Raw genomic sequence first — 17,714 nt, 5'->3', positions numbered from 1 at the left:
TATGGGGAGATATGGAACCAAATCCTGGTCCAAACGACGCGCAAGTCCTGCAGATAATTTCAGAAAGGCAAATTGAAAAAGAAATTGTTTTTTTGGGGGGGAAAAAGAAATGGCCCGATGTGAGACAGGCGTCATTTCCTTTCCTCAAAGCCAACTTTATTTTATTTTCCTTCTCTTACGGGCGCGTTTCGGGTGTCCACCGAGATATGTGAGACAGACGTAATTTCCTTTCCTTAAAACCAATTTTAATTTCATTTTCCTTCCCTTGCGGTCGCGGTTCGGGTGTCGGTCTCGACGACAGGCGTTGCATCGATCGCACCTAGCGTTGCGCTGAACGCACTATGTGTACCAACGTTTTATAATAATAATAATAATAATAATAATAATAATAATAATAATAATAATAATAATAATAATATAATAATAATAATAATAATAATAATAATAATAATAATTGGTTTTGGGGGAAGGAAATTCCGCAGTATCTGTCTCATATATCGTTGGACACATGAAATGCGCCGTAAGGGAAGGGATAAAGGAGGGAGTGAAAGAAGAGGTGCCATAGTGGAGGGCTCCTAAATAATTTCGACCACCTGGAGATACTTAACGTGCACTTACATCGCACAGCACACGGGCGCCTTAGCGTTTTGCCCCCATCGAAACGCAGCCCCCGCGGTCGGGATCTAACCCGGGAACCCCGGATCAGTAGCCGAGCGCCCTAACCACTGAGCCACCGCGGCGGGTCCAACGTTTCATGCAGAACCCACTTCCATGACCTGCGCATGCGATGCCGGCAGACGCTTTCCCGCTCGACCGGAGGTCAAAGTAAAAGGTCAAGGTCAAGTTCGAGATTGTTGGCGTAACAGCCGCTGGTGTCACCGTTATAGCTGACGTCAAAGGCACTTACATTCAACGTGAAACTTGCGGCCACCGTGACCTCTAGCTACATTCAAGGTGAAACTTGCGGCCCCGCTGACGGCTAAAAAAGCTGGCGTAGAGAAGCTTTCCGCTTCAAAAACCAGCGTCACCGAACGCAAAGCCCACCGAGCGTTGTTTGTCTGCTTCCAACGAGGGACGGTAGGGTGTGGATGACGGTACCGGTCATTTGAAACGTCACACCGAGCTTCGCAACACTTCTGCGGTGCTTTGAGGAGAAGTCTAAAATTCAATCGTGGACTGCGTCGTTATTTTAAAGGCTTGCGCGAAAACACACGGCATGCCTTACCTACGGCGTCTATAGATTTGAATGCTAGAATATTGCGGAATTCTCAAAAAGTAGAGCAGTAGCCCCTTAGGGAATAAAACTGAACTCAAGTCAGCCGACTGCATGGCGACAGTCGCGGTTCGGGATCTCCGAAGGGACAAACTCGAGATAACAAAGAGGGCTCTGTTATATCACACTGCAATGACTGGCCTTCCCAAGCAATTGCAAGCCAAAGAGGACATTCGTCACGCAGTATATGCAGATGACATCGCCATCGGGATTGAAAAAGTCATTGCAGACACCGTTGCCCAACACGCACGAGAGTGCGGCCTTCACAGCTCTCCTGAGTCATCTCGTACTGCTGGACCGGCAGACGATAACAGGAGTTCTGCAGAATGGAGATCTCCAACATGAGAGCTATTTTCACGGGGACTAGAGAATACATTTTTTAAAATTTTATCGTGGTCTAACGTCCCAAATAAACTGAGGGTATGAGGGACGTCGTAGTGAAGAGATCCAGAAATTTCGACCACCTGACTTCGCACAGCACACGGGCCTCTAGAATTTCGCCACCATAGAAATTTGCCGCCGCGGCCGGGATCGAACCCGCGTCTTTCGGGTCAGCAGCCGAGTGCCATAACCACTGAGTCACTGCAGGAGCCTTAAAGAATAAATTATATGTTCGATTAGTTTACAGGCTATGCATGTTAAAGAGATGAGTTGATGATCTTATGCCTCAGAGCGCCTGGCACTTTTTAATTCCGAAAATTCTTTACAATATTCGCAGTAGTCCGGTAGCGCAGCTTCAGTGAGAGACTGGGTAAATAATATTAAGATTTGTTGGGAGCTTGGTTGCTTTATGTGCCTTAAGGGAAATGCTATTGGGCCCACGGATGGCTACTTAAACACTTTCTTTCGACAATAACATTTTCAATGCTTTCCGCAGTATTTGTAATGAGCAGTATCTGAGAAAATCGTCTACTACGGTAGTTAGCTATGAAGAGAAAATTTCAGTTTTCATTGTGTTTGCTCATTATGTCCACATCACAATGATTAACATGTTTTTAGATTTCTTCAAGACGCTTGTATACCCTTTCCGAAATTTGAATTACGGTTCTCACCTGAGGGCCGATGTAGACCTCTTGATTGGTTATGCGATTTACACGGTCTTTGTCATAAAGTCATGTCTCACTCCACTCTGAGGGCTCTTTGTGACGCGTTGCAGCTGCTGTGTTACGCCGACACCACCGCCGCATAAATGTGTCGAGAAAACCTTCCGATAAGAGCGCATAAACGCACTTAATCACTGCGCCAAATAATACATGCAGCACAGAACCAAAGTTGGCGACCGCTCTTCTCCGTGCGCCACTCATGGCCGCGGCCGGTGGTGGGCAATCATCGTGGAAAATGGCAACGCAAAGGAAACCTCGAGGTGGCGAGGGAAAATCGCCAACTCGATAACATTTTAATTGTGACTACAGACAACTCCTCGGGTTCTTACAAACGCATTAAAAAATTCTTGCTTCGGGATATTCCTCAAGTGGCGTTCTTTAGCACCCCCGCCAGACCGCCACTACATTCAATTCCCCTTTAACACCTGACAGTGAGAACACCGTTAACACCTGACAGTGAAAAATCTCAGCCCAAGCAGGCTTTAGGCGACATGAGCGTTCTAACACAGAGGTGAACTCATACATAATGTGGAGATAACCCCGCGTGCAAGCGAAACAACAAAGTGCAAGGACGATCAATTCGATTGCTGCGCACGAAATGCGATCACTCGCTAATCTATCGAAACTCCGGCGTTCGTAAGTATTTTCCGGGCCTCTGTCCACGCTGAACAAAAAAGGACTCACGGTTGTCGGCGCACTGCTTCTGTAGCCGCAGCCGGATCGGTGTGCCGCTCAGGTATCGGCCCCTCTCGTTCTGGATCCGCAGGCCGATTCCGAACGAAGCGGTTCCCGTCACGTTGCCCAGGCACGGCAGGAACACCTGGAACACTGCACGCGCACAAAACACTTGGAACTACAACACTTCTCAGCCGTGTGGAGCACTGCACTCGGGCTGAGAGACGAGCTGAGATCGGACATAGCCTCTTAGTAGCTGCATGCATGAAGAAATTGGAAAAGTCGCTGGCGCTGTCAAGTAAATTCGATCAAGGCGCAAAGCTGGTCTCCATTCCCGGGAATTTCACACGTTCTGGATGTTTTTTCTCGCAATGGGTCAGGAATGGAATTTACGCATGAAGTGCCTCATCGAAGATCCTTACAGTTTCTGGATTTGAAATTAACCTTTGACCCTGAGCATGTCTGTTGGCAGTACTCCCCTCGGAGCGAGAAACCATTCAACAACAGTTCTTTCCATTCTAAAATTGTGAAAACTGGCATTGTTAAGAACCGCATCGGTATGGCATTGAAGAAATCTTGCCCCCATAGAATGGGATCCAGCCTCAACTCACAGGTCAGCAGGTGCAGGGATGCGGGTTACCCGGATGCTCTTATCGTGTCCTATGCGGAAAAAGTGTCTAAAACGCTGAAGACAACCGGGCCCCCCTCAGAACTTAGCCCTGGTCCAAAAGCAGGGAAGTTGGCGGTTATGCCGTACATCGACGCCCTATCTCACCGGCTTAAAAGAGTAGGAGCCCGATATGGTGTAAGCATGGTTTTTTCTGCTCCCCATAAACTGGGGAAACTAGGGGCTGCAGAGAAAATGTGAGGGGAAGGTTAGTAGGAAACAATGCAATATCAAGCATGGGAACAAGTTTGTTGCTTGTAAGAAAGGCGTGGTGTATCGTATTCCTTTGCCCTGCGTGCGTATATACATCGGCCAGACCGGGCGGTGTATCAATGTTCGCCTCACAGAGCATGCCAATTCCGTCAGCAGGAGAGAAAATAGAGATGTATCACAACACTGCATTGCTTGTAATTGTACTCCGTTTTTTGTGGATACAACCATACTGTTCGTACATGATGACCAATGCACAAGGGAGATAGCTGAGGCATTCCACATTCGCAGAAAGGGGGATGAATGTGTGAGAAAAACATCGATTAGCTTGTCAAGCAGAGAAATGAGCTTGCTTCATTGTGGGTAGCAGGATTGACGATAGCGCACGTGCCTTGGAAATTTGTTTGTTGTGTTTTTTTGGCGGGGGGGGGGGGGGGGTTACCGCATGTGGGTGATTACAGCGCATCTGTGTTTTACTGGACAACCTTACACGTGTGTGTGTATTGTATAAATTGACTTCTTACTATCGAATAAAATTCAGTTGTAAGTTCAGCGCCTTCGTGTGTCTCGTCTCGTCCTCTGTGTGTGTTTTTAGCGCTGGTTCTTAATGCAATGGATCACAACAAACTCGCCCAATCCTCAGTTCTTCTACAGTTAGCTTCGATACTTAGTGAAATCTTTTGAGGGAAATGTGACAAGCGCGTTCCAGCGTGCATGAAAAAGAAAAAAAAACGTGTTGTGAGGTGTTTTAGGTACGTAGATGATTTTATTGTGTTTGTGAATGTTGATAACGGTAGCGACAAACCACAAGTTATAAAAAGTGTCTCGGGGATTTTCGGTGATTGTTCTGGCAGGCTGAGGTTCACGCATGAAGTTCCGATGAACGGGTGTCTCCAATTCCTCGACCTGTGTTTGTTCTTTGGCCCGGGGCACGTCTGTTGGTCGTACCAGCCGCGCACTAAAAAGGAAGTTTCACCATATAATTCGGCTCACTCTAAATCGGTCAAGCGGGTCATTGCAAAAAGTTGCCTTTGTGGTGCTCTCGAGAAGTCATGCCAGCATAAAATTGACGTTAGTTTGCAGACGCAAGTGCATCGGTTGCAGAAGGCTGGTTTTCCTAAGGAATGCTGTGGCGGAATGCTCCATGAAAGAAATCAGGGCTGGTGGCAGCCGAAGAAAGTTGTAAAAGGCTGAGGCCATACCTTACGTGCACCAGTTATCGCACCGGCTGACCCTGAAAAGCTGGTGCGCATGTGCAAAGCAGAGAGACGAAAAAACCGGCCTGCGCCGTAAAACACGAATCCAAGTTTGTACCTTGCACTGCTGGCGTCGGGTACCGCATACCTCTCTCCTGCGGTAGATGCTACGTGGGGCAGCCTGGACGCTGTCTAAACGAACGGCTCCGAGAGCACCGCACGTTGGTTGATTCATTGGCGGAGGCGGCCATCTGGCCAAGCATTGTAAGCGGTGCGGGTGCGTGCCGGCGTTTGATGCCACGTGTGTGCTTGGGAAATGAAAATAGAGCAGCGCGTAACAAAACAGGACACAAAGGAGAGACACGGAACGACACGAGCGCTAACTATCAACTGTTTATTTCTTGCTGTCGCTACGTATAAATACATGAGCCACAACTCGAAACGAAAAACAAAAAAGATTGATGAGTCAGCCTTTCGCTGGTTTCCATCGTTCTAGATAGGAGAGCTCTTTAGCTGACAATGCCACTGATGCCTCGCTCACACACTTGTTACCTGCACGCAAAATACTACGAGCCTCAATAATCTCTCGAACAATCTTATCATTGTGGCGGGTTATGATTTGGCTCTTCTTAAAAAGTGGCATGCACGAATTTGGAAGGTCCCGTTTCTCAGCCTCGACCTTGCAGTGACGACAGTGTTGGCTTAGGTGGCCCGATTTGCTTTCATTAACATTGTAGTCATGTTCTTTTAGCCTGCTATTCACACATCTCCCTGTTTGCCCAATATACTCATGGCCACAAGACAACGGTACGCGATAGACAACACCCTCCTCACAAGTGACAAATCGTTTCTGATGGTCTATTACACATCTTTTTTTCTCCTGGATACCGCACGGATTGGTCTTTTTGCAAAGCATAGACAGTTTTACGGTTGCTGAAAATACAACTTCAACGCCTGCTCGTTTTCCTAGTTTCTTTAGGTTGTGGGATGTATGATGAATGTAAGGGATGACAGCTACTTTCTTGCGATCCTGCTGTTCATTGGTACCTGCCTGCTTGTTGAACAATCGTGCTTTTTTCAATAAACAGTTGATAGTTAGCGCTCGTGTCGTTCCGTGTCTCTCCTTTGTGTCCTGTTTTGTTACGCGCTGCTCTATTTTCATGGATCACCAACTCGCCCAACAAGCAACACTTCTGTGCTTGGTAGGGGAGGCACAAGGTTGGGGAGTGAGATTTGTGAGGCCTACCACATTAACAGGGAAGTCGATAACTGTGTTAGCACGCCTACACTTTCCCTGTCCAAAAAAGAAAAAAATGTACCTAAGGTTCAGTTTGCCACATTTTTATTAGTTTGTGATTGTACTGATACAACCCAGTGTGCGCATGCGCCACCGAAGTGCATTTATGCACCTTTCCGTCGCAGTAAAAACCCCAGTTGATGTTTAGCGCTCGTCCTGTCTTGCATGTCTGTGTCGTAGTTACATGCGCTAGCCTCTTTAATGAATGTCGAGTAAAACTTGTTGCTGTGCCAGTTGGTGCACTTTCTTAGGTTAGCGAAACGATATTTTCAAGTCTGAATTACAGATTAGTTATGATGCTGCTTTCCCACTTACAACTATAATTAGGCACAACAAGCAAATGAGAGAATGACGTGAATTAAAATCTAGTTGCGAGTCAGCGCTTGTGGTGTCCTTTCTTCGTTGTGTCCCGTTGTTTTATTGCGCTGTTCAAATATGAATGAATAGCAAATTATCTCTTTGTGCGCATAAAACACAAGGATAAGCAGTTCGAGCAATTTCTGCAAACGCGTGATGTTGCAAAACTTCAGGAATTGAAACAAAGTCAGCTCTAATTTAAAGAAGACAAAGTATAGTTTTTACCAAAACAAGTTCGAAAAATGCGACGATTACCAATTAAAAACATGGAAACGATTCCCTGAACTAAGCGCGACGCAATTTTCTGGCTTACCATTTGAATTAGTCGAGAATGGGATTGCTGACCAGGAGCAAAATTTAGCCAACCTTATTAATGACCATCTTGCAACCGCAGGCGCAGGAAAATTTTCATCCTTTGCATGACGTGAGTGTAGCTTGGAAAGATGTACTGGGCAGCTGTTGCGCGAATCTATATTCCTAACGCCCACTTCCGAGGATGAGATTAAGAATATTATCGCGTTTTCCGTTTGTGTGCATATATGGCTACAAATCTAACCCAAAGACAGTAAAATATGGCGTGCCGCAAGGGTCAATATTGAGTCATTCGCGCTTCCTCATCTACATAAACGACTTAGTAAACATTCCTCATTCCGATGATACCGTACTATATACAAATACAGACGATACAAATATATTTTTCTCTGAAGCCAATCTTAATGAAATTGCAAGTAATGCTAACACGTGGCTATTCGAACTTACTGCATGGCTACACGTAAACCAACTCGAACTGAACGAGAAAAAAGGAAAGTTTATGCTCTTTTCATTTCATTGCAATTATTTTTTCCTTTAAAGACCCGAAGGCATTACATAAGGGGGAACAAAATCAAGATTTTTTGTGACAAGAACATATCAAACCAGAGAAAGAATAATGAGATAAAAGAGAAAAATAACGAAAGAGAAACGATATGTAGCAGTAAAATTAACTTGCGGAGTGCACGGGATGGAAACAAGAAAACGTTTTTAGATATGCAACACTCAATACAAGAGAAAAATAGGGTGCTAAAGGCATGACATAAGAAAGAAAAGTAACAACATATTATAAACGAAAACGTAGCATATGGACGGGACGTAGAAGGGTGAAGACAGGACGATTGCTACACTTACAACAGAAATGAATGAAATGCGACAGTAAACCACACCCCATCACAGAGCAACAACACGCATGCGCATAACATAAAACAAGGTAAAACAAACTGATAATCTTAAAACGTGTGGAAAAAGATAAAGGAGAAAAGAGAAAGAGCGATAGATAATAAATGGTGCTAAGAAAACTCAAGTGCGTTTTAAAAACTTCAATTCCTTCTCCATCAGATACACAGATGGGGTACTAATGCACGTACCTTCAATACATTTTGAAATTTCCTGGGCTTCCAAGATTTCCCTAGCCAATTGGGTTTTACCACGCCCTACAATCTTAGTACTATTAAGCAGGGGAAAACAACCACTGCACTTCTTGCAATGCACTGGTACGTGTTCTCCAGTTTGTTGGCGAAGTGAAGAGGCATGTTCACCCAGCCTCACGTTTACACACCTGCCCGTCTGCCCAACGTACACAGACCCACATCGGAGAGCGAACTCATAAACAATATCTGTTGCGCATGAGACGTACGGTTTTATATGTTTTGTGCCACAACCTGGTTCTGTTTCCCTCTCTCGATCTGCTAAAGCACATAGCATTGCCAGCTTGAGGGGCGTAGAAAACACGACGTCAACCCCAAATTTTGCTGCCACTCTCTTCAAGTTGTGGGAGAGTCTGTGTACATAGGGCATAACTTCAAACTTCCTATTCTTTTGGTAACCTGGTGTGATACGACGTAACAGAAGCTCTTGTTTTTCTTTTAGCAGTTTCTTTCTGAGAGCATCTGCAACTGCCACAAGAACATCGGCAGGGAAGCCTGCTTCCTTAAGTCTCTCGACCTGAATGTCAAAACTTCTTCCCACTCTATGAGGGCATGACTTTATAAGTGCTGACCTAAAACATGTAGCTGCTATGCCTCGCTTTATGAGCTTCGAATGGGAAGAGTCGTAAGGTAGAAGCGCTTTTTTGGATCGAGGTTCGTAAGCCCAGCAAATTTTCCCACCAGTATTAAAATACAGGTGAATATCTAAAAACTGAATGGAATCATGAGCCGGTAGTTCCATGGAGAAGTTCAATGAATTCATGATTCCTTTGAAACGAGTTAGGATCGAGTCTGCTACTAAAACCAAGTCATCTCTAGGAGAAAGTTTGAGGACAACAAGAAAATCATCGACATATCTAAAAATACGCACAATGTGCTCGTCACTCAACTGAGACTGAAGCAATCGTCCAAACTTAGCCAGAAAAATTTCGCAAAGCACAGGGGCGACACTTGACCCAATACAAATACCACGTTTCTGAATGTAGAAATGCTGTCTATGGTTAACAATCGTGGAATTTAGGTACATAGACAGGAGTTCCAAAAAAGAATCAATGCTGACACCGCAAGAATTCTGAAAGGACACCGGTCCCGCCTCTTCAATGCACTCCCTTACCGCAATAAACAGTTCGTCGTGCGGCACCGAGTAAAAAAGTTCTTCAATGTCCACAGAAAAAGCCGAATTAGCACCGCACAAATCACCCCGCAGGATGTCAACTAGCACTGCCGAGCTGGCGACTTTGAAAGGGTCCACAGTAACAAGCCTGCTCAAGTGACCCTGGAGGAACTTGGCTAGTCGAGCTTGCCAGCTGTGTCTCTCTGTGATGATGGCTCTGAAGGGACAGTCCGGCTTGTGCGTTTTTGCGTTGAAAAAAACTTTCAAAGCATTGCCCTTGCAGTTTCTCACTTCCCTCTCCAGTTTGTCCAGCTTACACTCTTGCAGCAACTTCAACGCTCTGGTCCTAGCCTTAGCCGGCTTAAGAAGCCATAGACAGCATTTCTACATTCAGAAACGTGGTATTTGTATTGGGTCAAGTGTCGCCCCTGTGCTTTGCGAAATTTTTCTGGCTAAGTTTGGTCGATTGCTTCAGTCTCAGTTGAGTGACGAGCACATTGTGCGTATTTTTAGATATGTCGATGATTTTCTTGTTGTCCTCAAACTTTCTCCTAGAGATGACTTGGTTTTAGTAGCAGACTCAATCCTAACTCGTTTCAAAGGAATCATGAATTCATTGAACTTCTCCATGGAACTACCGGCTCATGATTCCATTCAGTTTTTAGATATTCACCTGTATTTTAATACTGGTGGGAAAATTTGCTGGGCTTACGAACCTCGATCCAAAAAAGCGCTTCTACCTTACGACTCTTCCCATTCGAAGCTCATAAAGCGAGGCATAGCAGCTACATGTTTTAGGTCAGCACTTATAAAGTCATGCCCTCATAGAGTGGGAAGAAGTTTTGACATTCAGGTCGAGAGACTTAAGGAAGCAGGCTTCCCTGCCGATGTTCTTGTGGCAGTTGCAGATGCTCTCAGAAAGAAACTGCTAAAAGAAAAACAAGAGCTTCTGTTACGTCGTATCACACCAGGTTACCAAAAGAATAGGAAGTTTGAAGTTATGCCCTATGTACACAGACTCTCCCACAACTTGAAGAGAGTGGCAGCAAAATTTGGGGTTGACGTCGTGTTTTCTACGCCCCTCAAGCTGGCAATGCTATGTGCTTTAGCAGATCGAGAGAGGGAAACAGAACCAGGTTGTGGCACAAAACATAGAAAACCGTACGTCTCATGCGCAACAGATATTGTTTATGAGTTCGCTCTCCGATGTGGGTCTGTGTACGTTGGGCAGACGGGCAGGTGTGTAAACGTGAGGCTGGGTGAACATGCCTCTTCACTTCGCCAACAAACTGGAAAACACGTACCAGTGCATTGCAAGAAGTACAATGGTTGTTTTCCCCTGCTTAATAGTACTAAGATTGTAGGGCGTGGTAAAACCCAATTGGCTAGGGAAATCTTGGAAGCCCAGGAAATTTCAAAATGTAGTGAAGGTACGTGCATTAGTACCCCATCTGTGTATCTGATGGAGAAGGAATTGAAGTTTTTAAAACGCACTTGAGTTTTCTTAGCACCTTTTATTATCTATCGCTCTTTCTCTTTACTCCTTTATCTTTTTCCACACGTTTTAAGATTATCAGTTTGTTTTACCTTGTTTTATGTTATGCGCATGCGTGTTGTTGCTCTGTGATGGGGTGTGGTTTACTGTCGCATTTCATTCATTTCCGTTGTAAGTGTAGCAATCGTCCTGTCTTCACCCTTCTACGTCCCGTCCATATGCTACGTTTTCGTTTATATGTCTGACCAACTGGCCCCTCAGTATACTCTGTTAAACAACAAACAGCTGTTCAATGTGCCGAGGTGAATATGGTAGAAAATTATTTGCCCTGATGAAAAATGGTCGTCTAGTTTTTCATGAAATGATTTGCGGTTAGTGCACGACGCGGTGATATTTCGTAGGCCATTCCATAGTGCTATCGCGCCCAGAAAAAAATGAAGACGTTAGTGCTGAGGTGCGACAGTTGATGCGTGCAATGGTCGTGACTTAGGCGGCTAGACGTCCTGTGCGGGGGTTGTAGCTTTTCGTGTCTCCTGCATGGGTGATAATAGAAATGATGAAAGAGGGAGAGGCGAGATATGATCCGGCGTGACTCGAGTGATGGAATGGCAAGGGACTGTTAAGGGCGGAAATACGGGTTTTCCTTGAATAGCAAGATGCTAGAAATCTAATGGCGCGATTCTGTACGGCTTCAAGGTCAGCGGCGAGGTACGCTTGTGATTGGTGCCAAATGAATGACGCAGTTTTGGATGAATGAATGTTATACATGCTAGTTTTATTATTGTTATTTCGAGATTCGCTACGGCACTTGTCAACTTGAGCGTGTCAGTTCCCATTCTTTTACAGGAATTAAATTCCGCCACAACCTAGGCTGGAGTGCCAACATAACATCCGTGTTAGGATAGCAATAGCTATCGCTATACTGTATAGGCTTCGTTGTCTTTTACCTTTCAGGCTGAAGAAGCACTTTTCTCTTATTCGTTCTCCTATCAGTTACTACCTGCTTAACCTGTTTACCTGTAACAAAACTGAAATGGAAAAAAATATCACCTCTGCAGTCGCGAGCAGCTCGGTTACTTTTAACTAAAAAATATGACACACATACTTCCTTGGCGACAACACGGTCTCATATAACCCCCGTAAAAAACATGTATGATCTAAAACTATGCATGTTACATTTTTAATGAAAGCTTGCGCCGGGGACTTGAGTTGTGCCAACTACGGAACAAATCAATAAACAATCAAATCATGCTGTTGGTTAATGCTCATCCATTTGTAATAGATGCTGCTAAATATAGTTTCACACCCTATCAGTTTCAAACGTATTTGCTGGTCCTTTCTGTGTGTTCAACGCTGTATTGCATATGACAAAGTGCTTATTTCTTGTTATGTTTGATATGCTGATATATTGCTACGGACGCTGGGAGGACGACGAAGTGGTTGGTAACGAAGACGACGCTGAGGTGCGCGCTTGTGTGTGCTGAGAGTCTACTCCAAGCCATCGGTTCCTGGCGTAGCAGGTTACCTCTGCTCTTTCTACTGCTGCTTCTAGCCGCCACGTATCAATATTTATGGTTAGGGGAATAACTCTTTTATATTGCATTTTATTGCATTCTGTACACAACTTTCTGTGAAATTCAGTGCACAATGTTTCTGTAAATTGTGCTCATTTACCAGAGCTGATCATTGATTTTGCGCTGTTGTGTAAAAATATGTTGAAATTTAGCGTTCATACACTATACTACCGCGCCTGCTGCTGCACCCACGCGAGTTCAAGACCCAGTCAGGAGGTTGAGCACCTCCTTTTGCTTTGCCTCGCGGGGGGCGCTGCCTGCAAGTAAGCAAGAAATCGAAAAAAAAAACGGACGAGGCGCTTCCTTGCCCCGAAGGAACGTTTCCCAAGTGCGGGCCGCGACAGCTTTGCGTGCGGTTCCTCGTTTGAAACGTCGTTCTTCACTCTTGATGCTCTCTTATGCCAAGACCAGTGGGAGCACAAAGAAGGGCTAACATGAAATTTTAGAAGCGGCCAGGCCCACCGGCTACAAAAACGAAATCCGGGTCAGCGCGATCAATCGAGCATTTATTCGTCAGTCATCCTCCTCCCAGCTTCGATTGAGTTCACTCTGAAAACGACAGCTATACAAACTTCATAAAAATCCGTCACAAAAGACAAGGGTCAAGAGAAGGAGTGTTCACGCCACAACGACTGGTGTGGTGTGAACACTCCTTCTCTTGTCCCTTGTCTTTTGGTGACTGTTTTTCAAGTCACTATGAACTAACTGGCACGCATTCCAACCCTTCTGCATGCTATACAGAGGAGACTCCTCCGCAGGCATTCAGAACACGGCATGGCTCCGCCAGGGGAAGCGGACGCGGTTGGGCTACATCTTTGTCCGGCCATCTTTGGCCAGCAACAACGGCGATATTCTGTTGAGTTTGAGGCAATAGTTTCTTCCTTGTTGCTTATAAGAAGTTGTGACCACCCGAAAAAAATCATTGCATATCAAGCAACGAATGTGATCTTAGTGGGCCTCTTCTGATTTGTTCTGAAATTATATACGGAAGGGGGCTACTCAAAATTTTCAGAGGCGATTGAGAGCAATGAAACAAGTGAAGCGGCATCTATGTTTAAACAGCGTTCCTCTTGCGGAAACTCTTGAACGTGCGAATGTGCCAGCGCGAACCCTTTCCTGCGGGTATATCTAATACCATAACACACAGAATAAGCAGATGTTTATCTTTTATATAAGAAACGATAGATTTCGTAAGTAACTAAGTAGCCTTTACCTTTTAACGCGCTTAACTTCTACCAGGATACATACACAGTTGTAAAGTGTCAGTAAAATTAGGGCTGGGGACAGACTCTGCCGAGCAAACAGGTGGTGCGTAGTTACGAAAAGAAAAGTGAGAATGGCAGCAATGTATAGATGTAGGTCGCCAACCTCTCCTTGTTCCTCGTCCAGGTGAGGAAACACTGCGGCAAATCATTTCGTAGTAACAATGTTTGAGTGATATTGCTGCCGTGACCGCGGCCACTGGTGGATGTGCTCCGATAGAATCGGTTTACATCGCAATTTCTTCGGTTACTGGGAGATAACGTCGAACCAAACCCTGGCCCTGGGGACTCTATGCTTGCTGAGGGCCACGGAGTGTGACTTCAAAGAAATCAAGGCGGAGAAATCTGTCACTAAGCAGAGACAGCGCAATTGAGAAGAAACTTGAAAAAGTGCCTGGGCTCCAAAAGCAAAGTCACTCATAAAACAGCGCTACGGACACAGGACACAGAGAACAAAAGGACACACGCAACGCTGACTCTCAACTGGATTTAATTGGAAGATAATGCTAGTTTTTCAAGCAAAACATCAAGCTTGCACGCATGCGCGTGGTCAAACAAATATACAGGCATGTGCACTTCTCACATCTAAAAATTGTCTCGTGGACGCAGGTGTGATTGTTTCCATAGTTTGCCCCTGGTTAACAAGCCCATTTCCTTGGATGGCAAGGGTGCGGAAGGCTGATTAGCCCATACAATTCCTTTCCTTAAAATATTAAAAGGGTCTGCCACTTCTCTAGTGCTGCTATCGTTGTGAACAAACAAGACTTCAGTGTCAACAAAAAATGGAATACACATTGGCACTTGAAACAATGGGTGGGATGTCGTTTCTGCTGAAGGACGAATCTCAACATGAAACGTAATAACTGTTTATTAGATTAGCGACGCCAGCGGACGAGCCTACCAACGCTACGCTCGTCTCGGTAGGAAAAGGAAAACAGCCGCTCTTCCCAGCGCCCCGCCACGGTGGCTCAGTGGTTAGGGCGCTCGACTACTGATCCGGAGTTCCCGGGTTCGAACCCGACCGCGGCGGCTGCGTTTTTATGGAGGAAAAACGCTAATGCGCCCGTGTGCTGTGCGATGTCAGTGCACGTTAAAGATCCCCAGGTGGTCGAAATTATTCCGGAGCCCTCCACTACGGCACATATTCTTCCTTTCTTCATTCACTCCCTCCTTTATCCCTTCCATTACGGCGCGATTCAGGTGTCCAACGATGTATGAGACAGATACTGCGCCATTTCCTTTCCCCAAAAAACCAATTATTATTATTACTTCCCAGCCGAGCAGCCTGTTTTTGTAGCCACCACCGGCGACGCATGCCTCGTGTGACGCTGCGGTGGCGCTGTGTTTTATCTGTAACGTAGTCCACCGTGTGGTCGTGTTACGCTGGACCGGATGATAACAAGGCGGAGGCTGCGCGGAAATATGCTAAGAGTGTGCCGCCACAAATGCCTTTCCGGGCTTGTAGACTTTTCCCCAAGGAATTTAGGTGCTCCAACAGACTTATATTGGTGTACCGGCCTGTCTGTACTATATACGTACGGCCACAGGACAAAGGAATTTGATACATAACCGCAATCTCACAGGGAACAGACTTGTTTTCATGGGCTATTTTATATCCCGTATTCTTGAGTATACCATCTCTCTTTCCTTGCACAGTTGCTCTCGCCTTACCCACTTTATTAGGAGCTTAGAACATAACACTAACACCATATCTGGTCCCAACTCTCTAAAATCTGTGTGAGAGGGAACGGACGTACGGCATTACCGCCGATTTTTTACGACTTTCATCAGGACTAACGGAATGCTCTGAGTCGTGTTTAGAGGGTTTTAATTTTCTGAGGATTTTACCCGCACAGGAGACAAGGACGGAGTCCTTAAAACCGGACTCCCTGAAACGGTGTACCTGGACTGATAGGCTATTGATCATCTTGTGAACACAAGATTTCTTGACTGACATACTTATGCGTCCCGTGACTATCCCGTTTCGAATGACAAGTTTTGTAGTTAAAAAGGGGTTTCTCCCTCCGAGGGGAATATTGCCAACGCAGGTGGTTTGTTTCAAAGGTGAGCTTTAAGTCTAAATACTGCAGCGCGCTGTGTTGTGTAACTTGATGTGTGAATTTCAGTTTGGACCGTTCTTTACAAAACAGTCAAGAACATGTGGCACAGGTTTTGGCTCGAGGGGTTTGACAATAACAAGAAAGTCATCCACGTACCTAAAAATGCGTATGAAACCACCGGCCAGGTCTTCCTCCACTACTAGGCAGTACTTTTGCTACTAAACACACACCAAACTTTTGTAGCAATGTTTGACCTCCTCAAGAGACGTACGTATTGTTAAGGCATACAAAGAGTTCCAGAAAGGACCGTGTAGGGATTCCGCATTCACTTCGGAAAACAAGCTCGCCATTCTCGTCTTCAATATGCTGCTGAACGTACTGCAGGAGTGGAGCATGCGTCCGTACAGTATGTGTCCGCAGAGCTCTTTCATAAGTAACTACGCAAGACCAACTCGCTCAATCTGCATTTCTCCTTCAGTCCAAAAGCAAGTCTCGGCTTGCACAAAGCGAGTAGCTCAGCTTGGGAAAAGCCTTGGACTATGACAAAAAAAAATGGATGAACTTGAAAACAGAAGCCGCCGATCTAACATCACTGTGCACTGTATTCAAGAAGAAGCGAATGAAACGCTGCTCCAATTAAGCAACTAAAGAGAACGTAAAACTTTTTGCTGGACTATTTGGTCCATTCTTACACAAGTGAAACAGAGCGAAGGCAAAACGATGAATGGGGAAAGGAAAGAGCGCTGGACTGACAACTGGATTTTATTGAGCAAAACGCGCACAATATATAGGAAGGCAGTGGCACAGGTAATCAGATGCAGTCACAGTGTGTAAAGGGCCATAAAAGCGAGAAAGGACATAGCAGGGTGAGAAAGCTAAAAGACGATGGAATCTCAAAATGGACGGCAACAGAATGAAAATGTACACTGGATGACTGCATAACAGTTAAAGTCACATGGTGTATAGAGCCATAAAATCGATTAGAAATTCAATCAAAAGGTGACAAAAGCAAAACCGATAAAAACTAAAAAGATGAAATGTAGAATGAACGTGACAACGTGTGGCTAAGAATGCAAACACCTGAAAATAAAATAAAAAACGATAAAACATCGATAACCAAAGATTCGAACACGTGCAGTCCACATTAAAAGTTAACAATGTTGTTCTAAAAACGCAAGTTCACTCCCGTACAATAATTTCGATGCGTCACTGACGCACTATAAGCGCTTTCTTTTTATAAAGAAGGCTTCCTTCAGCTTCCGGGCAACACTGTCTCTACTTTTATCCAGAACAACAGTTTCACGCAAACAAGGCATTCATTTACAATCTTTGCAATGAACCGCTAGATTGGATCCAGTGCCTTTTTCAAGTGAGCGCTCGTGTTCCCTCAGACATTCGTTCAGGCACCTTCCTGTTTGTCCATTTTAAAGTTTGTCGCATGTGAGCGGAATCTGGTAAATCACGCCTCCTCTACATTCGACGAACAAGTGGGCATGCTTAACGCGACAAGTTTGCTCTCTTGGCTTTTCGATATTAATCCTGGGACACAGTGCAGCTAGCTTACACTGGGCGGAAAACACTACTGGGATCTTGTATTTATTGGCAACCTTTGTCATATTGTGTGCAACTCGATGTGAGTACGGCATGACTGCCGGTGTCACTCTCCTGTTCCTTTCCTGAGCATCGTTTCTTTTCTTGGCCTTAACTTTCTGAAGCAAAGATTCAAACACTGCCGATATAACTGCCTGCGGAAAACCTGCCTGTAGTAACGGTGCGGTCTGCAGATGGAAGCTCTCTTGCATGCAATGCTCACATGGTTTCTTTATTGCAGATTCTAACCCTGATGTGGCTATAGCCCGTATTACTGTCTTCGAGTGAGCTGACGCGTAAGACAAAAACTCATTTTGCCTTCGAGGACTTAGAACTGTACAAAGCTCGAAGCCAAAAAGAGATTTTGTCTTACGAGTTAAA

General features: G+C 45.2%; 1 protein-coding gene across 6 annotated transcripts in view; it reads right to left on the bottom strand.

The window, feature by feature from the left end:
* The window catches only part of shf (WNT inhibitory factor 1), a 492,096-nt gene that overhangs the window by 180,510 nt on the left and 293,872 nt on the right, over positions 1–17,714 (bottom strand). For all 6 annotated transcript variants that reach the window (XM_077641125.1, XM_077641124.1, XM_077641126.1 and 3 more), the window contains exon 4: positions 3,061–3,204. In XM_077641125.1, coding sequence (XP_077497251.1) covers positions 3,061–3,204 — 144 coding nt within the window. The remainder of the gene's footprint in view (positions 1–3,060; positions 3,205–17,714) is intronic.

Source organism: Amblyomma americanum, chromosome 10 (genome assembly GCF_052857255.1).
Source record: "Amblyomma americanum isolate KBUSLIRL-KWMA chromosome 10, ASM5285725v1, whole genome shotgun sequence".
NCBI classification, from domain to species: domain Eukaryota; kingdom Metazoa; phylum Arthropoda; class Arachnida; order Ixodida; family Ixodidae; genus Amblyomma; species Amblyomma americanum.
This window is presented reverse-complemented; position numbering and strand designations above follow the sequence as displayed.